The sequence below is a fragment of the Mytilus edulis genome, chromosome 11, assembly GCF_963676685.1.
Source record: "Mytilus edulis chromosome 11, xbMytEdul2.2, whole genome shotgun sequence".
Classification (NCBI taxonomy): Eukaryota; Metazoa; Mollusca; class Bivalvia; order Mytilida; family Mytilidae; genus Mytilus; species Mytilus edulis.
In genome coordinates, this window is record NC_092354.1 from 50,609,539 (window position 1) to 50,633,318 (window position 23,780).

General features: G+C 34.9%; 3 protein-coding genes across 4 annotated transcripts in view; 2 read left to right on the forward strand and 1 right to left on the reverse strand.

Annotated features, from left to right (window-relative positions):
* Positions 1–457: 457 nt before the first annotated feature.
* Positions 458–1,204, forward strand: LOC139494348 (uncharacterized). Its single transcript, XM_071282514.1, has one exon. The coding sequence runs from the start codon at positions 458–460 to the stop codon at positions 1,202–1,204; it is 747 nt and encodes a 248-aa protein (XP_071138615.1).
* Positions 1,205–13,333: 12,129 nt separating this feature from the next.
* LOC139495765 (dymeclin-like) overlaps positions 13,334–23,780 on the forward strand; it is a 36,311-nt gene continuing 25,864 nt past the window's right edge. Inside the window, exons 1-6 of one of the 2 annotated variants that reach the window (XM_071284146.1) lie at positions 13,342–13,588; positions 13,782–13,842; positions 18,986–19,128; positions 20,600–20,746; positions 22,076–22,203; positions 23,018–23,102. In XM_071284146.1, coding sequence (XP_071140247.1) covers positions 18,989–19,128; positions 20,600–20,746; positions 22,076–22,203; positions 23,018–23,102 — 500 coding nt within the window. In that variant the 5' untranslated portion in view covers positions 13,342–13,588; positions 13,782–13,842; positions 18,986–18,988. Of the gene's footprint in view, positions 13,589–13,781; positions 13,843–18,985; positions 19,129–20,599; positions 20,747–22,075; positions 22,204–23,017; positions 23,103–23,780 lie in introns of both variants that reach the window. The other variant, XM_071284145.1, reaches the window with a different exon arrangement.
* Positions 14,348–16,400, reverse strand: LOC139494349 (zinc finger protein 862-like). Its single transcript, XM_071282516.1, has 3 exons — positions 16,309–16,400; positions 15,920–16,006; positions 14,348–15,722 (listed from the first exon to the last, which is right to left on the reverse strand). Exons 1-3 carry the CDS (start codon positions 16,398–16,400, stop codon positions 14,348–14,350), a joined length of 1,554 nt encoding a protein of 517 aa, XP_071138617.1.

The following is a 23,780-nucleotide window of genomic DNA, read 5'->3' on the forward strand; positions in this document are numbered from 1 at the left end:
CCAATGAAGAACGGACTGCACTAAAAAACTTACGATCTAACAACAATATCGTCATTAAACCTGCAGACAAAGGCAGTGCAGTGGTTGTCATGGATAAATCTGCCTATATTCAAGAGGCTGAACGACAACTTGGCGATGCTAGGTTCTACCAAAAACTAGACTCTGATCCTACAACATCTTTTAGCAGAGAAATTACTGATAGTTTGGTAGAAATGCATGACGATGGTTTCATCGATGACAAAACTCTTGAATATTTGAAACCAGAAAATCCAAAACCGGGCAGATTTTATCTTTTACCTAAAATTCATAAGGCCAATAACCCAGGAAGACCTATAGTTTCAGCGAACGGTCATCCGACGGAAAAAATAATTTTATCTAATTTGTTGACTTCCATCTTCGTCAACATGTTGAAGACTTACCATCTCACATCAAAGATACAACCGATTATCTAAGAAAAATGCAGGCCTTAAATCCACTCCCCTCCGACACGACTCTTGTTTCCATGGATGTCACCTCCCTCTACACTAATATTCCACATGCAGATGGCATCGATGCATGTAAAGAAGTTTGGAATTCCAGACCAGTGAAATATCCACCTACCGAATGCCTGGTCAAAATGCTCACGCTGGTACTTAAGAAAAACAACTTGACTTTTGATGGAGATCATTATTTGCAAGTAAATGGAACTGCCATGGGCACAAAAATGGCTCCGTCATATGCCAACATATTTATGGGCAAATTAGAGAAACAACTCCTTGAAACTTCCATCGAAAAACCGCTTTCCTGGTTTAGATTTATAGATGATGTAGATATGAAATGGAATAAAAGCGACGAGGATTTAGATACTTTTATCACTCATGCCAACAACATACATCCTAGTATCAAATTTACTCATGAGAAGTCTAAATCCAAAATCGCCTTCCTCGATACTTCAAGTTCGCTCACAGAGGGCATCATATCTACAGATTTATATTCTAAACCTACTGACACTCATCAATATTTGTCCCCTAAAAGTTGCCATCCTGCTCATCTTACCAAGAGCATCCCATACAGTCAGGCACTTAGAGTCAAGCGAATATGTTCCAACACAGAAACAACTAAAAGACAACTACGTCAACTTGAAACTCGCTTGAAGAAAAGGGGCTACAAACACAGAAATATCAAAAAAAAGCTTTCAGAAAGCGGAGTCAATTCCGAGGAGTGAACTATTGGAATACAAAGTTAAAAATAAAAATAAAAGGACTCCATGTGTTCTTACTTACCACCCATCTCTCAAAAACAGCTTTGGTGTCATTCGTGAGCATTGGAAATCAGTTGAAAAGAATTCCAAACTATCCAAGATTTTTCCCGAGCCTCCAATGATAGCTTTTAGGCAACCTAGTAGTCTGCGGAACCTGCTGGTGCGGGCTGAAGTGTCTGATAATAGAAGTACTTCTGGAAAATGTCGTTCGTGTGAAGAAAAACGCTGCAAATGCTGCCTACAGATGCAGCATTCATCAACATTTCACAGTAAGGCAACCGAAAACAACTATAAGATATTTTGCAATGTTACCTGCAAAAGTATGAATGTTATTTACATACTAGAATGTTCGGTTTGTGGCCTCCAATATGTTGGTGAGTCAAAGCAGCCTTTCCACAAACGCCTCAATGGCCATAGGAGTGATATCTCTAAGAAGCCACTTCTCCCAGTTTCTCAGCACTTCAGACAGTCGGGTCACAAACCTGATGACTTTAACCGCATGAAAATTCTAGTGATTGAACAGAACATTCACTGGAGTGATGCCCAGCGACAGGTTCGGGAAAGCTTTTGGATAAAGGAACTTAATGTACATCATCCAACCGGCATCAATAAGAAATACGAACGGTTTTGTTTTTCACTCATTTTTATCGTTAATATACACAGTCACGTATATTGAATTATAGTGTTTTGTTTATATTGTTATATTCAGGATTTTGGATTAAAATCAATCGACCAAAAACTTACCTGTATTATTACTGATCTATTTTTTCACCTTATACATTATGTATCAGTATTGTTAAAACTTGTGACACTTGAAGAAGGCCATTTGTTGAGCCGAAATATTTGTCAACACGATTTAATAACAACATTTTCGTATTATAACATCTTATATCAGTACCGTTGTGCAAATCTTTAGACTGATATATATATATATATACATACATGTATACTAATATAAGCACTTTTCGAGTTAGTCACTGGTCAATATAACATTCATGAGGGCGGAAGACGAGAGTCGCCGCTGCAGGTACTTGTAACTATATTTATTCCTTTAGCCATATCTAAAATGTTTCAATTAAAGTAAAGTTACTTTAGTATTTCAAATATATATAATTCAGTATGGCTTAAAAGCTTGTAAGTTAAGGTCAGAATAAAGCTCCCGTTGCATGCAAATATTTCAGGCAAACATATTGTTCATATTTATTGGGACATAATTGTAAACTTGGTTTACAATTTGTATACTTGCAGATTATATGATAAAGTATATAAAAATTGGACGACTCAATTAATGCAGAAATGGCCCACACGTATTACCACTACTAGTTTATGGGTTTATGGTGACTTATTCTTCATCCCAAGTAGACGTTATATTGGTGTCCCATTTTTACTGCGACATAAATATAACGGAATTGGAGGAGACTGTCATCAAAGTGAGAGGTTTAGCGCTTTAAAACCAGGTTTAATTTACGAGGGCCCTCATGGGGTTTTTGATTATGTGATGACTTGGCTGTTTTTTTAATGATTATTTGATTATTAAGCCAAATATTTCATGATTATTTGATTACCTAGGACTGTATTTTTAGTTTATGATTATTTGATTACTAAAGATAAGCAAATATTTAATGATTATGTGATTATATTGGCAAAAAAATGGTGATTATGTGATTAATAGGACCCCCCATGAGGGGCCTCATTTACCACTTTCTTCATTTGTAAATGCCTGTACCAAGTCAGGAATCGTTTTTGATGTGTTTTGTCATTTGATTTTGCCATGTGAGTATGGACTTTTCGATTGGATTCTCCTCTGAGTTCAGTATTTTTGTGATTTTACTTTACACTGTTAGGTCTACAACACTTCACTGCATGTTTAAGACGGCCCTTAGAGTAGTGTAGTATGCGTCGTATGACCCCCAAAACCACGGACACGGGACGCCAGCTGCGCGCATGCGCGAACACTATATTTGGGCCTTAGCGTGGACGCCGTAGTTGACTCTGAAATCTAAGGGTATGACTCAAGGCCGACACCATATTTGGGCCTTCGCGCGGACGCGAGCGGTATAGTTGGACCTGAGCGCGGACGCGAACACTATATTTGGGCCTTCACGCGGACATCGGGACACCAACTCCATATTTGGACCTGAAATCGGGACGCGAGACGTTATAGTTAGACCTGCGCGCGTACACTCACGCTATATTTGGGCCTCAGCACGGACATCAGAGTTGGACTCGACATGGGGATGCATACCTAAGGATATGACTCACACGAACGTCGTATGTGGGTGCAGAGGCTATAGTTGGGCTTAGGCGCGGGCGCTATACCTAAATATTGGACCAGGCTACCCTCCAAGGTGGACGTTACGTCACACTCTAGAAAGTGGACGGTATACCCTCCAAAACGGACGCGCAATTTTTCTTTGCTAAACGCTTACCCAACACCTAGATAACAAGTCTGTGATAATTCTCTAAAGAATATTCTACCTCTTAAAATAGTTACTGCTTATACATGCTTATAGCAACTGTAAGAATTCTCCAAGATATCCTATTTATATTAATCAGATAAAATATCACTCAATCCAGTAGGCGGTACTATAAGTAGATTCACGTGTAAAGATAATTGGATTCAAATGTTTGATATCAATACATAAAATATTTATTTTCTTATTTCTAGTTTTTGGATGACTTATCTTATTAACATGACAATCGTGAAACATTCAGAAGTATTACTTTTCTATTTCTTTCAACCACTTAATTAATATCATATGGCCCTGATTAAAATGACACCTCAAATTATTAGATGAAGAGATAAAGCACATCTGGTGATTAAAAATCAGTAACTATCTTTATACACTTTCTTTCAATAACATGTTTACAGGTGTACAGTGTTTTTTCTGGTTTTAATTAACGGACAACAACTATAAAAATATCGTCTGTGACATCAAATAATTATTTTTAGTTTTTAGATTACTTATCTATATAAACCGTAAATATTCGGTAGTATTGCTTTCCAAATCATTTGAACCACTTATAATTAATATCATATGATTAAAATTTCACCCCAAATGATTAACTAAAATCTACATATGGTCATTCAAAATTGTTTCTCATTTATATCTTATCTATATATTTGAAAAGTCAACGGCCGTCATTGATTTTTATCTTCAAAAATACACGGATAATGTATATTTATATACTAGGTTTTAATGGAGTTTATAATAATGGGCAAATGAATAAATAAAGAATATAAATAAAAAAAAGAGAATAATGGACAAACAAATAAATAAAGAAAGAATAAAGAAAGATTAAAAAAATATAAAAATATAAAAATAAATGTTGTCTGCTAATCTGTATGGAATAGAGAAAAAATTCGGCTGCTAAACTATAAGGAATAAAGAACTATGGGCTGTAAAACCCCATGTTTGTGCCTTGGTGTAACTTTAAAAAAATAACTTAAATTATTTACTAATTTTAAAAACGATCACTATTCATTGAAACACTTTTTATTCTGAAACATTCGCAATGAAGTTACATGTATGTCTTAAGCTTTACTACGGAGTTTATAATGCTCACTTTAAAATTTGTTTTACAATTTTATATGAACAAATTACAATTTGAATTAAGAAATATTTTCAAAATTAATAATTGATAGTCATGTGTATTATGAAAATGAAAAATATATATAGTCAATTGTAATTTAATTTAAATTTTTACCTGAATATACCTGTAAAATGAATGCGCGCAAATGTAATCAAAAGCTGCGCGCAAACGTAAAATATTTTAATCCCCAAATGCGCGCAAACGTAATGCGCCCGAGAAACCAGAACCGGTTTGAACCGGTTAAAATAAGCAGATACTGGCTCTGTAGTTGGGCGGCTATTAGTATACGGTCCAATCACACAATTTTGATCTCTATATATTCCTCTACATAAAACTGTGTTGAAGATAACAAAATGCTTAAGGAAGAGAGATAGGTCAGGACGAGTACAGAAACGATAAAAGTTGTATTTATAAATTTCCACCGTATAGAAGCTAAATTCGTCTTCTGTACTAATATATTTATCCACAACACGATTTAGCCTGTTAACCAAACGTTTGTCTCTATCCAATGTATTAACAATATTGTTAAACCAGGCATGCGCAGGAACGTTATCATCAACCAGTTGATGTTTTTCTGTATATAAAGAAGAAGATCCTCATTTTCCGGTAGTCCAAATTTCCCTCGCTTTATCACAAGACCTATACCTATTGTATTTATTGTTAAATTGCATGAAATATTTGCCACTGGACGTTCAGCAACCAACTACTTTTTACGTTTATTTCTTAACTACGGGGTTGGGTTGAATAAAGCTATAAGAGAGAGACTAAAGGTTAAACTGAAATGAATATTATGGACCAGTTTTGTTTATTTATTAATAGCGAAGACTCGCTTTCAACGTTTGCAAACAATGTAGGTGGCAATTTCAAAGTGCGGCTGCCCAAACGCTATACGTTAGATGGATCGTGGGAATGTGCATTATTGGAAGTGTCGTTCATACCGGAATTAGAAGCCTCAACGAGACGTATGTATTTCTGTTCCGATTTCGTGCACCAGTCGTACGTGAGGGAAACGGCTCTCCCTATTCTCCAGTCGATACGGTTATTGAATGAAGATATCACGGACGTGACGTTTGAGAAACCAATCTATTTTCCGGTCACCAGGAATGAATTGTATCACATCGAATTTGTGTTGAGAGACGATCATTTGCAAATATGTCGTCTAAAAGATGACCACGTATTTCTCTTGCTACAGTTTCGCAGGAAGAATCTATAAGAGGAAACTACACATTCATATTTAGGACATTACGAATATGTTTAATTGCAATATTTGCCGTAAAGTATATGTGTGGCCGCACGATCTTCAAAGACATATGAGAAGTAAGCATTCTTCCGATGAGTCACTATACCAGCCAGATGTTACCCAACAGCAGCAGCAGCAGCAACAGCAGCAAAAGCAGCAGCAGCAGCAGCAGCAGCAAAAGCAGCAGCAGCAGCAGCAGGAGGCTTTCATGTTTAGACACCCTTTTACCATGATCGTGTCCGGTCCCACCTCATGCGGAAAAACTCATTTTATGAAAGATGTGCTTCAACACATAAAAAGACTGTGTAGTCCCAGTCCAGAAAGAATTGTTTGGTTGTATAAAAGGTGGCAACCTCTTTACGAGGAAATACAACGAACAGTGCTTCCACGCGTTGAATTCATTCGTGGAATTCCTTTTGATCTCGAAAGGGACGATTTTTTCGATCCCAACATTCGAAACATGATCCTATTAGATGATCTCATGTCGACCTCGGCCAAAGACTCCAGAATAAATGATTTGTTTACGGAAGGGAGTCATTATAGAAATTTATCGGTCGTCGTTTTAAATCAGAATTTATACTTTGGCAAAGACCCAACCCAGAGACGAAACTGTCATTATCTCGTTCTCTTTAATAACCCCATTGATCGTCAACCCGTCATGACGCTGGGCCGACAGATGTATCCTTCTCGAGGAGACTTCTTTCTCCGGAAATTCGAAGAGGCAACGAGCACACCTTTCGGATACCTTCTGGTTGACCTAAAAGCTAGAACCCCGGAAGCCTCCAGATTGCGCACAGAGGTCTTGCAGATCGGTCAAGGAGAGACACCTGACAGAAAAATGGAGGACACTCGTCTCTCCGAAGACGAAAGTTCGATCTCGTCAGACGAAGATATGGCCGACGAGACAACAGACCTATCGTCAGACGATGCTTAGAGACGAGAAGATCTCATCGCCTGTCGGGATTGTGGAGTAGTGTTTGCTCACCTTCGTGGATTGGAAGCTCATAGTCAGCAAGGGTGTGGGAAGAAAAACGGCATTGCTCTCCCGATGACCGGAAAAGATGTAGAGGATGCTTTGAGCGGATTACCCGTGACCGTGTGCTGTGCAGAAGACTTGCCTAGCTATGTGAGCGACAGACCTAGAACGTTTGTGGTCAATACAGACAACTGTGACCAAAAGGGGAGTCATTGGGTGGCTTTTCATTTTCCCGCATCGGGTCCACCCGAATTTTTCGACTCCTTAGGACGATACCCGGAAACGTACCACGGCTATTTTAGAAATGTACTCATCGTGAATGGACCGGAATACTGTGTGATTGGCAATCAAATTCAACCCGATGATTCAAATACCTGTGGCTTGTATTGTATTTATTACGTCAAATTGAGATGTCGAGGACTGGAGATGAAGGACATTATCAGCACCTTTTCATCCACTGACTTGATTAAGAATGACAGCAAACTCGTAGCCGTATTTGGTTAAATACAAAAAAAAAAAAAAAAAAAAAAATGATACAAAAAAAAGAAGAAGAAAAATAAAGAAATAAATAATAAAACAAGAAAAGAATAGAAAAGAAAAGAAAAGAATCTTAAACCACCTACATGTAAATGTAGCAGGTCTCAAGTCCTGAACCAGATCTGGTATCTGGAAGTGTGAGAGAGATTTATCCGAACACCACTTTTTAGAGTGTGACGTTACGTCCACCTTGGAGGGTAGCTTGGTCCAATATTTAGGTATAGCGCCCGCGCCTAAGCCCAACTATAGCCTCTGCACCCACACACGACGTTCGTGTGAGTCATATCCTTAGGTATGCATCCCCATGTCGAGTCCAACTCTGATGTCCGCGTGAAGGCCCAAATATAGCGTGAGTGTACGCGCGCAGGTCTAACTATAACGTCTCGCGTCCCGATTTCAGGTCCAAATATGGAGTTGGTGTCCCGATGTCCGCGTGAAGGCCCAAATATAATGTTCGCGTCCGCGCTCAGGTCCAACTATAGCGCTCGCGTCCGCGCGAAGGCCCAAATATGGTGTCGGCCTGTGAGTCATACCCTTAGATTTCAGAGTCAACTACGGCGTCCACGCTAAGGCCCAAATATAGTGTTCGCGCATGCGCGCAGCTGGCGTCCCGTGTCCGTGGTTTTGGGGGTCATACGACGCATACTATACTACTCCTTAACACATGTTGTAGCACTGGCTTGAGGAAAATTTCTTGCTAAAATAATTTCTATAGATCTTTTAAATCTATAGCTTATTTGTTTTCTATTTCAATGCCCTGATAGTGAAGGAAAGTGATTGGTGTAATTAAACAGGAACTATGCACCACTTCCCGTTTCACAAGGTGTATTTTTAAGGTGGGTCTGTTATTATAATGTAAGTGAAGCATGTATATGTATAGAGAGAGACAGACAGGTATATGGCAATGTTTGTACAACCCACGGCCACAAAGTGTGAATGAAGACATCTATAGGCTACATGTCACATAAAATATGTTACAGCCTTTACAAAATGTTAATGACTTTTTACCGATGAGAAGCAATATAGACTATTTTTACGTATTTTTTTATACTGGAGTTTATATTTTTTCGACGACAAAAAAAAAATCCTATGTGACGTTTACATTTTCTGACGTCAGACACTCAACCCAATGAATGTGTTTTTTTTTTTAATTTGATAGATGCTTTTGGGCTTTTTTGTAAATGATTGTGAAAAAAATAAATCACCTTTGATGGTATTTTATGAAAACACTATTTAATCAAAATATACGAAAATAGTATCATTTTAACGGGATAACAATCTGGAGTAGAATAACACTATGAAATTGTATATGTAATCGTAAATTTCTAAGTTTTATGAAAAAGAAAATGGTGGGCCACACCGGTTCTACATCCATAAAGAGGGGAAGCTGAATGGACCGAATTTAGTCGTATAAATTGGTCTGCATTTGATTATTATCATCATCTCAGCACATTATAGTATAAACAAATTGGTAGAACTAGTTAGGTGTATCTTTTGAATATACCTACATGCTTTAGCTGTGAAAACAATCGACATAAACGAGAAAACAAATCTGTAAGTGTATCGTCTCTCTAAACAACAATGGCGGAATTTTCTCACCTTCATCCCAGGTCACATCATAATCCCAATCACGTCCGGTCTCACGTGATTTCATTTATCTTTACTTGGATTCTACTAGAGTTGCGAATCTCTTGTATTATATGTCTCTGATGGTCCTGCCTCTTTGACACCACCAAGTTATGTTGCTTTGTTGTGAGTGAACAAACTGGCTTTGAAGTTTGGTACCTTTGCTGTCTGCTAAAATAACGGGTCTGTGTTCTCCGACCCTGAGATGGTTCTAGGCTCTTGTTGCAAAATTTGATAATTTTACTCAACGACATGAACAACAAATTTATGAAAAAATATGCGGAAAATTTAAGTAATTAATTTATATGGAAATTAGTTTATTATATATACATATATGTAGTCCTGTATTATTATGTTGTCATTTTAATGTTACATTTAATAATGCCATCAAAGTGCGAGGTTTGGCATGCCTAAAACTAGGTTCAACCCACCATTTTTTTTCTTTAAAAATGTCCTGTACCAAGTCAGGAAAATGGCCATTGTTATATCATAGTTCGTTTCTGTGTGTGTAACATTTTTACGTTGTGTTTCCGTTGTGTCGTTTGTTTTCTCCTATTTTTGAGTGTGAATTCACATTACTATAAGACGTGTCACGGTACTTTTCTATCCCAAATTCATGTATTTGGTTTTGATGTTATATTGGTTATTCTCATCGGATGTTGTCTAATGATTAGTCCGTTGCTGTGTGTGTTACAGTTTAATGTTGTGTCGTTGTTCTCCTGTAATATTTAATGCGTTTCCCTCAGTTTTAGTTTGTTACCCCGATTTTGTTTTTTGTCCATAGATTTATGAGTTTTGAACAGCGTTATACTACTGTTGCCTTTATTTATATACACATTAGTTTAATACAATAAGACACAATTGAATTGTCAAATGTCCCAAACAAAACAAATCAAAGAGCTGAAAGCTCTGAAGAAAAATGACGCCACTGTCTCTAATATTGGGATAGTTTTTATGCAAGTCTTGATTTTCACATACCGTAATTAGTTTAACAATGCAACATGTCTCGTAAGCATTAATTGATATGCGTATATATGTGTGTGTGTGAAGTGAAGGTGACAACTGGCTGTTTTTTTAAGATAAATGAATAGGTCAAGACTACCTGAATTGTACAAATAAATACCGTAGAAAGGCTTATATATTTCTCACTGGTACATAGTCTGAATCCGGGTCCGTTCGCGCCCACTCATGTTCGCCCCCTTTCACTTTCACACCCTAAATGTTCGCACCCAATCTTAATTGGTTTTGTGTTTAATAACTCTGTAAGCAAGTGTTTTCTTATAAGTATAATTGTTGTCATTGTCTCAAAATAAAGTGAGACAGCATTTTTATTTGTGTGGAATAAATCTTAATCATGTTTTGGATAGCGTATTGTTAAAAATAATAATAATCCTTTCTAATTAAAGTGGTATTTTGTCAACGTTTTATTTTGTGTTTAATAACTCTTAATAATGTTTTGGTTAGTGTATTGCTATAACTTTGTTTCATTGACTTCTTTCAAAATGAAGTGAGATTCTGACTATGTTTTTTTCTGTGTGTTGAATAGATTTTATCATGTTTTGGTTATAATAGTGGATTGCTATATTTTGGTTCCTATATTTTATTGTTTCGTTGTTTCAGATCAAAGGGACCAAGCTGTTAAAAACAATTATCTTTTGTGTTTTTCCTTTAAAATCTTCAATGTTTTACTCATACCAAGCTATAAATACATTCAGTATTTACACCAAAGCAATTTAAAACAACAATCATGATTTTCCAATTATTCAATTTGAATTTGAATTAAAATTGAGTGCGAATGAGTAGAGTGCGAACGGACCTTGGGTGCGAACGTGCGAGGTGCGAACCTGCAAGGTGCGAAAGTGTATTGGGCGCAAACAGACCTGATACCACAAAATATTAAGTAAATAATCTTTTTGTTACTGTTATCAAAGGTCTAATGAAACTCAGGTAATTTCAAACATTTGTCAAAGAATTCTAGTCAAACCGGCACCTGGTTAAATTGGCACCTGGACAAATCAGCACCTGGTTAAATCAACACCTGATATAGTCAATTCGTCACCCATGTTAAATATATATTTTAACAGTATTTTAAGCAAAAAGAGTAAAAATAAGTAAGGGGTTGCCAGAATTTTTTTCAGTATTTAAGCAAAAAGAGTTAAATACTAACTTTCACATTTTTGGGTGTTCATTGTACATTTTGTATATATTTATTTTTCTCAATTAAATGACATTTTTGGTGTATTTTTAATGATATATATATGAGTAGTCAAAATAATTATTACATCTGGCAAGGCTTTTTTAATTTTATTCTGGGACACCTTCCTAAGAAAGCCTTCCTACGAACTTCGTAGGAAGACGTCACAGAAAAAAAAAAGCCTTGCCAGACGTCATAATTATTTGGACTAATACATGAGATATTGGATATTTTTATGCATTATTTAAACCAGTTGAGCATTTTACAGGATTGTTTGTTTAATGCTTTTTAAACTTTACTGAAAAAAAAAACACCTTAAATTTGCTTATTATTTGGCATGAAAGTTTGATTTATTGAAAGGGACTCATAGTTTTCCATTTTTTTTTTGATAATTGTCTAATTGTTAAAACAACAGCTTGGGTAAGGGATTCGTTGTTTACCTTTATACACAACAACATAATTTCACTTTGGTTTCGTTGTTTACCTAAATACACAACAATATATTCACTATGTACTTGGTAACAGATATTAATTAATTGAATAGAAAATATTATAACAAATATTATTGGATGCCGAATTGACGTCAAATAGGTGCCGATTTGACTAGATGCCAATTTAACCAGGTGCCGACTTGACTTGTGATCACTTGTACGTTTCAATTCCTCTGCGATCGTTTGCGGTATTTTCTTGAGAAAAACCTATTTTCCATCATCAAAGAGAAGAAGAAACTGCTTGAAAATGATTCTGGAACGCTTCATGATTGTTAAAATAAGTTAAATTCACTCAAAAAACAATTTTAAAACTTGCGATGTTTAAACAGGAAGTTTCAAAAACACGTGTAAAAAAAGAAATTAACCGGTGAGAGTGGAAATCCGTACATAACAGATATCACTATAGTACGACTTTGAAAGCAAAACAGTTCCATCCTTTTGTAAAACAGTCTTTAATATACCTATCACATTAATGTTTGAAGGGTCTTAAGCTTATTCAAACCATAAAAGTCGGTATGAAACACCAAAACGGAATGAACAATAACCGATTACGTTTTGTAGTTTACAAATTCTAAACTGGTTCCCGTCAAACTACAACACTTTGTCCGAGTGTAGTGGAATACAAGCAGAAACCAGTTAGTTTGTAAACTGGTTCCTGGCTGATTACTACACAATGACCTCTCATGCATAATTAATGATAACACAAGCAGATTCCAGTTTGTATAGAAAATAGTAAATACGAAACCAAGCGCGGTAGGCAGAGAAATGTAATGAAGTTCAGGTCGCCAGTAATGGAACAATGACTGCGTCATTTTCCAAAAACCACACACACACAAAATCGCAATGGCGGCCAATGGCGGGAGCACGGCTACTGGGAAGTGTCAGAACAATTCAAATAAAATGGGATAATGTACAAATGGGATTAAATTAACTGTGAAAAAGGAAGGACTATTACTGTTGAATGAATTAAGTGAGGGGTGCTATACACTAAGATAGATAAAATATCTGTCTGTGAAAAATCTATGAATTTCTTGAGAGCCTCTCAAGGTACGTCTTTGTCCAACAACACGTCTTTCCCTATGCCTGATGACGTCACATAGAAAGAACACATCTTTTTGCAGATCAGTTGCAAAGAAGGAAAAAGTTTGCCTACGTAATGTTTGAAAATCATTAGAGAAACAGATCACATTACCAAATCTCGTGTAATACGATATTTAATATCCACTCTCGACAGTTAAATTTTAAATATTTAAAACGCTCGGCAAGCCTCGCGTTTTAAATTTGAAAATTTAACTGTCTCGAGTGGATAAATATCGTACCACAGTCGATGCAGTTGTAGAATATATATGTATCGATTAGACTTTTCGTAAAATTGTAGGTTGTATACGGGTTATTTGGGTCGAGAGATGTACAGGTACGAAATAATATAGAAACCGGATACGGAAATAAAGAGTCGAGCATGCGTGCAACGTGGAACATGGAAATGTCAACTTTTCTATGAATTTTGTCTGCTTTAAAGATATCATCATACATTAATGCTAAATAGAATGTAACCACAAAGAGTGACACCAAGAACAGTTAAAACCGTAATTTCCCTATTCTATACACTAAGGTTTTACACAGTGAGGACAAGAAATAAAAAAAAATAATGTCTTCAGAATAATTTTCAAGTGACTTTTCTTTAGACTGAGTTCAGTGCTAGTGGCACTTCAGTTAAATTGATAACAGTCTGCACGGTTAGCCACTAGTCCAAACTGGTAAAATTTCATTCAGACTAGTAAGTTTTCGCAAAACTCTGTTTGCCCCAATAAGAAAAATGTCAGATATATTGGTCTTTGCCTTTGGACATGTTGGACTAGTTGCTGAAAAAGTTTTTGGTGCAGACTGTGATAACCATTCAAACATCTTTCAACAAACAAAACTCGAAGTGGCAAACATGTTTGGGTAGGGGCAATGCAAATATCTGATTACATTATGATTATACATTTCAGGTCTTGCCCCACAGGCATTTGTCTCAGAAAAATTTATCCTATAGACCTTAATAATAATATAACACAAGGTACTTAACTTGCATTTTCGAAAAATGTCAGGCGGTGACGAAATTCCCTTATATGGCGCTTTCTAGGCTGTCAACCCCTCTATAGTGTTTCCTGCAGCTTTTAAAAAGGGCAGGGTAATTGTAAGCTCAGAGGGCACATTAAGCGCGATGGACAACCTTTTTAGGGCACTTACTTATTAATATAAACAGGCAATTTCTAAAAAATGGATTCATTTAAAACATACTAGTTTAATGCTATAAAAAGGACATATACATCTGTAATCAATCATTAAAACAAATTGTTAAACAAGAAAAAGTGTTTAAAACATATATATATATATGAAATATTTAAAACAATAAACAATTAAAAACAAAATCAGTTCTTTAAGAATGTTTAAAAACAAGAAAGAACTATGTCATATATATAAAAATATTATTGCATTGGTTAAATAAATTGTCATTGGCAAATCCTCCTGACAGTAAAAAGTTAATGTTAGGAAAAGTATCACCCAACATAGGTGATTTTTTTGACAATGTTGAAAGCATATATCTTGCAGAGCATTTTTCTCTTTCTTCTTTGAAAATTTGTTTAATTTCATTCCATTCTAATAATGCTTCCTCTTCATTCAATTTGAAATGTTCAGCTAAAAAACTTATGTCAGAATCCCCATAATAAGAAATTGACTCTTCAGAAGTAGCCTTTGTAACCACCAAATTATTTACAGTTTCAAGTTCATTCATCTCCCTAAGAAGTGTTTGAAGTGCATCAAGACTGCCTGATTTTACTGTACTGTAATGATAGTACTTAAACAACCCTTTTAAAAGTTCATCTGTTTTTTCTATTTTTCTAAAGGTGGTAAATGTTTTTGATACTGCTAATTGCAGTCTATGATTCATACAATGAACTGTAACAACGCTTTCATTTTCCCTTTTTAATTGTGTGGCAACACCATTTTTTTTACCCAACATAACTGTTGGTCCATCACTAGCAAATGATGTCAACTTGTGTAATTTCAAACCAGCCTTGTCATTCAAGTATGATTTAATTGAAGAGTAGATTGTATCTGCAGTTCCATTTGGAATTTGAATGTCTTGTAAAAATGAAAGTCTTGAACTACCAAGATGTATGTATTTGCCAACTAATGCAAGATGTTTACGACCACTAATGTCGGTATACTCATCAATCATGACACCATAGGACTGACTAGTGTTAATTTCATTTTTAACTTTATTCTCAACAACTTCAGCCTGGCAGGATAAAAATTCATTTACTATGGAATGTCCTGTGTAGGATGCATTTTGACCTTTATTCAAGTACGGTAAGTTTTTGGCTCCAAGTTCAACACACAATTCAACTAAAGGTTTAAAAAGAGTGGTATGTGGTAGGCTGTGGCTAATAAGAAAATATAAAACTTTTTGAGCATCTTCTAATGCTGCAAACTCTTTGTCATTTTGATGAGATAAGGTGTCTGTAACAGTTGTTTGATCCTTAATTTCCATAGATATTGCTTGCTTGTGCATACATGATGTTTCATGACTTTTAATTTTATCTAGTCTGAAGCTTTGGCAGCCTTCTTTGTTCCAAATTGTTGATCCATTTAAACTTTTAGTGTTCCATTTTATACAAATTATACAATACATGGATTCAAATGATATTCCATCATGAGTTATTTCTTCATCACACTTCAGCCATGGCCTCCCCTCTTTCCATTTTTTATTAAAATTTGAACTGTGCCCAGAATTATGTCTTTCCCTAGTTGGAGTTGCAATAACAGGCAATGTTTCTCTGAAAATGAAATTATTGTAATTAAAACATGAGTTTATAAAACTTTTAAACGATACTGAACATCTGGGGAGAAACAATATGTTAGCTAGCTTTCTTTTCCTTTTAAGTTAAATAAGTTCTTAAATTTTTTTTAATGATAATAATTATTTGATATTGATTATTTAAATTATAGGCTATCTATAGATGTATCAGCTTACCTTTGAGTTTGCATTTCTGTTTCAACTAATTCATGGACTGATTCATCATGTTCATGAGTAGTGCCACAAACATTTGCCTCTTTGGTGCTGAAAATAAATAAATTACACATAAAACAAGAATATCTTGAATAATCTGGATTTTTTTTCAAAAATTGTTCCTTTCTTAAATTAATTCTAATTAAAAACTGAATAAGTAAATTTAAAAAAAATAATTTGATGAAAATTTAATTAATTGGAAAGTAATTAACATGCAAGTGATTCCATGAGATCCTTGGCCTAACTCAACTTTAACCTTAAATTATCCCTTTGACAAAAGTTTATTTTTACCCCCGAACTAACACCGTTGCAACTGCAAGTGCGTAACTATTTTGTAATAAAAATCTACAAACCTTTGAAAAAATGATAAAAGCTTTCTGCATTTTGCGGCCTGTTTCTCATTTTCTTCCTCACGTTTTCGCTTCATCCGATTTGTTGATGGCATGATTAGTATCTGTATAATTGCAGTTTGCTGATCAGCTGATTACGAAATCGATTACAAAATGGCGTCCTAGTGAACTTTTGTTTACGTTGGAAGGGAAATAACTCGAGCGGTATTCATAAAATATGTCTTTCAGTACCGGTTGTAAATTACGAGATAAAGGCATGGCGTCAGGAATTTCGACAAAATTAGGGCAGGGCGCCAAATTTTTTTCCAAAAAGGGGCAGGGCGTCGAGAAATCGCGGCAGGGTGCCATTACACGCCAAAACCACCTGTAGGAAACACTACTCTAAAACTTGTAATATAGTAAATCTAAATGGATTTATCTTTACAATGGTGTATAACACGCCTACAATTGTTATTGAAATCTTCCGTATCAATCCTTCCCAAGTATGTCAATCGTAATAATTTTTCCAACCGCTGAAACTTTGGCAATAAACGGCTTGCAGTAAATTATTAATTATACAAACTGTTTCAGAAAAACTGTTATTCTTTGTCTGAATAGAACTTATCACCAAGTTAGTAAAATTGTATAAGATACCCTGAAAAAAAACCTAACAAGTCTTATTTGCGGTATGTCTAATAAGTTACGAGTTTCCTTTTTAGATTCAAATTTTCCCATGACGTCAATGTCATTCAGACTCTCTCTTGACTTTATGTATGACAACGAAACAAGATCAGATAACTCCGAGAATCATTTAGACTTTCCCATAAAATTGACCAATCGGCAACCAAGATATATAAGTAGACGTGACACGGTTATTGCCAAATCATCAGAGGTTGGCAAAATTATTACGATTGACATACATGTACGTGGGTAGGATTGCTACGGATGATTCCGAAAACAAATGTAGGCATGTTATACACCATTGTAAAGACAAATCAATTTAGATTTACGCTATAACAAGTTTTAGTTGGGTTGACAGCCTAGAAAGCAGCATACAACGGAACTTTGTCACCACCTGATATTTTTAGAAAATGAAAGTTAAGTACCTTGTGTTATATTAAGGTATATCTGGGAATTTTTTTTCTGAGACAAGTGCCTGTGTCTTGCCCTACCCTAACCTAGATCGAATAGCCTTTGAATGACAGCGTGAAATTCCTACACCCGTAGGCGTCCTTCAGCTGGCCTCCTAAAAATATGTACAATGGATACTAGTACAGTGATAATGGACGTCATAGACTAACAACAGGGATGATTCCACTATATAGTTTAGGGCCGCTAAGCGGCCGCAAAAAAATGTACATGAAAATGAATTCCAACATTTGTCCAAATTCAGGAAAATAAACTAAAAATCAATATTTCCGGAAAAGTGTCTGTCACCGATTAAGGCAACTCTAATTTTTCAAAGTTTGTTGTCAAAAAGTTTTAAAATCCGGATAAGAATGCTAGCTGTTTACGATCGCATTTTATTAACAACGATTTCATTATGCCAGTCAAAATGTGGCACACACAATTTTATCAGCCGAATTCAATTGATTAATATGTTATAGGAGTATTCGATCTTGTAAAAGCAGATCGCCCAGCAGGTTGATAAAAAATGGGTGTCAAAGCAGACCTCGGCAGAGAGAAAATTCAAATTTTGATATAACATTGATGGATAAAGTTTAATGGGTGCCGATCTCGTATAAGCAGATCGCCCAGCAGAGCCGGTTATATAATATGATGAAAACTTGTTTTGTAAAAGAAATTATTTCCTCAAAAGACAAAAGTTTGAGCGTTTTTTGAAAATAATGTTGATGATAGACCATTCATGAAATACGATGTCATCAGTATGGAACTATTTCAAAAGTTTTGAAGATGATTTAGAATAATTTTAAAGAACACTGGTTCAATGCTTTAAATATCAATTAAGTATATGAACTTTTGTAATTGCTTTTCTGAATTCGACAATCTGAATTCGACAATTAACCAGTCCAATTTGAAATCCATTTGAATCAAGGTAAATTTATAGAGATGACCTGCTGTTGAAAAAATACCCGATGAATGATTTTTTCAGTGTTTATGTTAGCTAAAATATATGTTTTTGTAATAGGCCTAGGTGACTATAGCTAAGATGATAGACTAGTGCATCATGTTCAATGATATTCATGTAATAACAGTAGCCCATCCAGAATTATTTAAAATGTTACAACTTACATGAACATCAGTGTGTACAGGTTAAACTTAATAATATACATTTTCCATTTTTACAGGAAAATAATGTTATTTTTTCTTAGATTTTATGTTTAAAAAATTCCCAATTAGAATAAAAATTCCCAATTTGATGTTCAAGGGACCCATTTGAAAACACCTGGAATCATCCCTGAACAAAGGCCAGAGGCTCCTGACTTGGGACATGCCCAAAATTGCGGCGATGTTAAACATGTTTATGAGATCTCAACCCTCCCCTTATGCCTCTAGCCAATGTAGAAAAGTAAACGCATAACAATACGTACATTAAAATTCAGTTCAAGAGAAATCCGAGTCTGATGTCAATATGGTGGGCTTTAACCAGTTTTACCTTTCTGTAATGAGGTATGGTTGTGTATTTCTTAAATTTGGTATTGGCGATAGAAAACAAGCCTAATTTTTGTTTTATTTACAGATAATGGGAGCCAATAGTAGTAGTATCAGTGAACTGACTAACAATGAATATTTGATGAAACTAGCTGGTACTGAATCTCTGTCTACTATTGATCCGTTCTGGAATCAGCTGTTATCATATTCATTCCTGATCCCAATAAACAGGTATTATACAATTAAATTAATTACAGTGGGTCCAGCTTTCATCACGACCATTAGCGTTACCTATTTCCCCCTTTTCAGGTGAACACGTCATTTCTGTTATTTTACATTGTTTTAGACAGGAGAACATGGTATGACTGGGAAAAAATAAGTTTTTGTTTGTTTTATTAAATTTAAATGGACATCTATGACTTGGTGGTTCCCATTGTAGGCAGCAAAATCCACCGTAATGAAGTATAGCTCAAAATTTTATAAAAATACTGGAAAATGTCTTTTTGTTGAATAAAAAATATTGAGGATCTGATATGTGCAGATACATGTAGTTAACAAAGGTACCAGGCTTATAATTTGATACGCTAGACGTGCATTTTGTCTACATAAGACTCATCAGTGATGCTCAGAACAAAATAGTTAGAAAACCAAACAAGTATAAAGTTGAAGAGCATTGAGGATTCAAAATTCCAAAAAGTTGTGCCAAATATGGCTAGGTATTGCCTGTTAATTCAAATCTCAAAATGAGTTTTTATATGACCGTAAAAATTGAAAAAAGTTTGGTCGTATATTGGTATGATTACTACCAAAATGCAACCAATCTTTACCATTCAGTGATAACAAGCACTTTATTTTACATTTTAATATTTTATGATGTATTTAAGAGTAGTTATTGCTGCAAACTCCATTAGAAATTTGAATTGATATCAGTTTTGGAAAAAGGGAAAGGGGGATGTGAAAAAAAATAAGGGGGGGGGTTAAATTTTTCTCATTTCAGATTTCATAAATAAAAAGAAAATTTCTTCAAACATTTTTTTGAGAGGATAAATATTCAACAGCATAGTGAATTGCTCAAAGGCAAAAAAAAAAATTTTTAAGTTCATTAGACCACATTCATTCTGTGTCAGAAACCTATGCTGTGTCAACTATTTAATTTTAGATTTAAATAAGTTTGAAGAAGAAATCTTTAATTGATTTGTAAAATCTTGACATTTGTTTTGTGTAAAAAACCCATATAATGTCAAAAATTTGATCACAATCCAAATTCAGAGCTGTATCACGCTTGAATGTTTTGTCCATACTTGCCCCAACTGTTCAGGGTTCGACCTCTGCAGTCGTATAAAGCTGCGCCCTGCGGAGCACCTGGTTTTAAAAAGCAGTCGGACAATGGTGAAATTTAATGTGTGATTTGCCAGCCACCTTCTCGTTGATTTTCTGATAACTGTACTTTGAATTATGAGTGAGGGTATGCTTAGCAGGACTCCATTCTTGTTTACTCCTCAGTATGTTTCTTGGTTTAATTTATATTAGAAGATGTGGTATGAGTGCCTATGAGACAACTCTTGGCTCACACCGAACAGTAAGCTATGAAGGGCACAAAAAATTACCAGTCTAATACTGAAAAGAGTACAATAGACATAAATTTGTGAAATTGTATTTTGTGAAGTAAAGTTAGTACTTACAATATTTATTTATATTTCAGCTCTGATGCCAAGCTTTTAGAAGAATCAACTGTTTCAGTCTGTAAGAACCTAGCCATCAACAATGCAAAATCGGGAAACTTTGGATCACTTGTACGGAACTTTCTGGTCAGAGCTACTGAACTGAAAGCTTCAGCACAATGTGAAGAGTAAGCAATTATGTTCAGGCATGTAAGGGGCCTTAGTGGTCATGTGATCTAAGTAGTTATGCTGCTGTTATCACTAGCCAGTCAACACTGAGGTTGTTACTTCAAACCCCGCTCATGTGGGTGCACTTGACTCCAATCTTAATTGACCATGTTGACCTCAACCCATAAAAAGTGACTGCCATGAAATAGCCCAAAAGTGACGTAAAAACATATACAATCAATAAATCATGCTAGTAAATAATGTGGGTTAAACATTAATGAAATTACAAAGCACAACACAGAAATCCCTAAATACTATACATCAAATCTGTTTTTTTCTAATACTTAAGTCCACATTTATACCTTTCCAGCAGAAGTTGTAATAAGTTATATTCTTGATTTTCTTACTTTTATGATGTAGTTATTCAAAATAGATTTATCACTGCTTGTGAAATTCATGGAAATAATCTGTCGCACAAAATAGTTGGTTTCCAGTATGCAACACATAAACAAGTCGATTTTTGTTTTTGACTTAAAGAAGTCAAAACATGTATTTATTATAAAAATGTGTTTTCAATTTTAGACTTCTCTAAGTCAGAAAATGACAGACTTGTTTAGGTCTATTTATGTTGATGAAAAAACTTAATTTACTTGGTGGCCAAAGTACACCGCCTATAACAGCAAAAACCTGTCTGAGAGTTCACAAGGATTTAAGCTATCTATATTTAATTATCTTATTGAACATCCTTACTAAACACAGATGTTTTACCTCATTAATTGTGGTTCCAGGTGGTTGCATTATAAGGTTAATTAACATTATCTCCGATTTTTTAGACTCTCATTCATATTTTTCTTTAGAAGACAAAGCATTGTCTTTCAATGTTGTCATTATTTGATTTAGATGCATCACCTTTTTATAAATATGCGTGGGTCTTGAAGTTAACCAATTTTGGTAACTTATCTACTTGTAGGAGTCGATATTTGCAACTTTATGATTCCGGTCAATTATTTCTTGCTTAACAATATTTGACTTATTAAAGTCGTATTTTTGTCTTGCATTAAAGGGAGACAAATCCTAAAACTTACAAATTTAGACCTCTAAGAGTCAAAAGCAGATTCACTGCATTCAAACTTATTTATGTCTGAGCTCTGACTGACATGCAACCAACAACAGTCATAAACATTTTTTTAAACTGGGACCTGTTTTAAATTTCCTCCTCTTTAAATAATGTGGAGGTGGTTGTAAACATTAAAATCTTGATAGCTACAATAACATGTTTATATAAATAAAAGATTTCCATTCAATTCAAAGACACATGAAAATGTATATAAATCTTTTCATCCTTTCAGTAACATATTTACCTGGCAGACTTATAATGCACTGTTTATTATCAGAAGTCTTTGTAAATATTTTGTGGAACATTTGAGTGAAGAACTCATCATTCAACAGTTTGAAGCCAGACCACCCAACATGGATGGTAAGATTTGTTTTTGAAGGATGTTGTTTATTCAAATGACATGCTATTTTCCTTGTCCATGAAATTGTAGTTTTATATTGTATAGACAGACAATAAAAAAACACCATTAAAGCAAAGAAATCAGATTTAGATGAATTGAAGATAAGAAGAAAATATTGTCATAAAAAATATTACCATAAAACGATATCTGGATATTGCCATAAAAAAAATCTAAATAACTAAGGGAGGTAACTGGGCCTTCTTAATTATTTACGGGTCAACAAATCAGATTTTGAAATGCATCAATTATCTTTTTTACTTGAGTACCAGAATGTTGCAATGTTCAGCTTTAAATTGTAATTTTATTTTGTAATTTATTAATATGCTCTGATTTGCACTCACAAGTAAGTCATAATTGTGTTTGTCTCTGATGTCTGTGTAACATTTATTTCACATTATGAAAAATTTGCTATTAATATCAGCAGCAAAATCAAAATATGTCATCAATCCATATTGCCAAAATATCCCTAGATATAATTAGGCCAAATAAAAATATATGTGTGGTTCCAGTAACCCTACCGTCCCTACTTTTTCGGCTTAAAAATAACCTACCCTAAAGATTTTATTGTCATTTTTCATTAAGCACTGTTAAAGTCAGAATGTTGCTCCCATAGACTCAATGTAAAAAAAAAATGAAATAAAGAAAAAAAATCCCTACCTACCTACCTACCCTAACTTTTTTTCAGATGTAACTGGAACCACACATACTTTTTTATTTGGCCTTAGTTTGATTTGCAGTATTATATTTAATTGTTTTATACAATTATTTTTAAAGGATATGTGGAAGCAGATGAAGTTGGACCACTGACAGAAGAACTGATGAATTCATTAGTGGAATTATTGGTAGATGTTCCTGTAGTGTAAGTCTTCATTTTTGGGCATGTCTTCATCATTAACAAAATAGTAGGGAAAACATTGAAAGTTTGTGTTGAACTCTGCTTCAGCACCCAGTTAAGAGACCTCATGGGGTGTCCCAGAAATTGCAAAATCACAATTATTTTACCAATACAGAGGCGGATTTAGAGGGGGGCCCCCCTTTTTGGGAAAAAAATTGGTTGCTTATATAGGGAATCACTGAAGCGTGACTGGAGCGGGCCCCCTCTTAGCGCAGTCAGTGGGCCCCCACTTATGAAAATTTCTAGATCCGCCAGTGCAATATAATCACAATCATTGATTATTTTTTAAAACCAGATGAGAGGGGTGTCCAAACTCGAATCCTTAGTGATAGCTAGCTATAAATGAACTACTAGAATTTAGGCCAATCAGCCATGGATGACGCCTTCATGCATACATACAGATATGAAATTTATAAATGTTTATTGTTGAAATGTTCCAAACTTTTACTCTACTGGTTTCCTTTAACAGCGTAGGACACAACCTGTCGCCTGGTCGCATTTGGCTGGGCGATTGGAAATTGTCAAAAGATGGATAGTTACTGACCCAAAAATAAATCATTGCACGAGTGCATTATTATTCTCAAAATCGTAATTACTCCTATAAATTAAAACACCCCAACCTCGGAACACTCATTTTTCGGA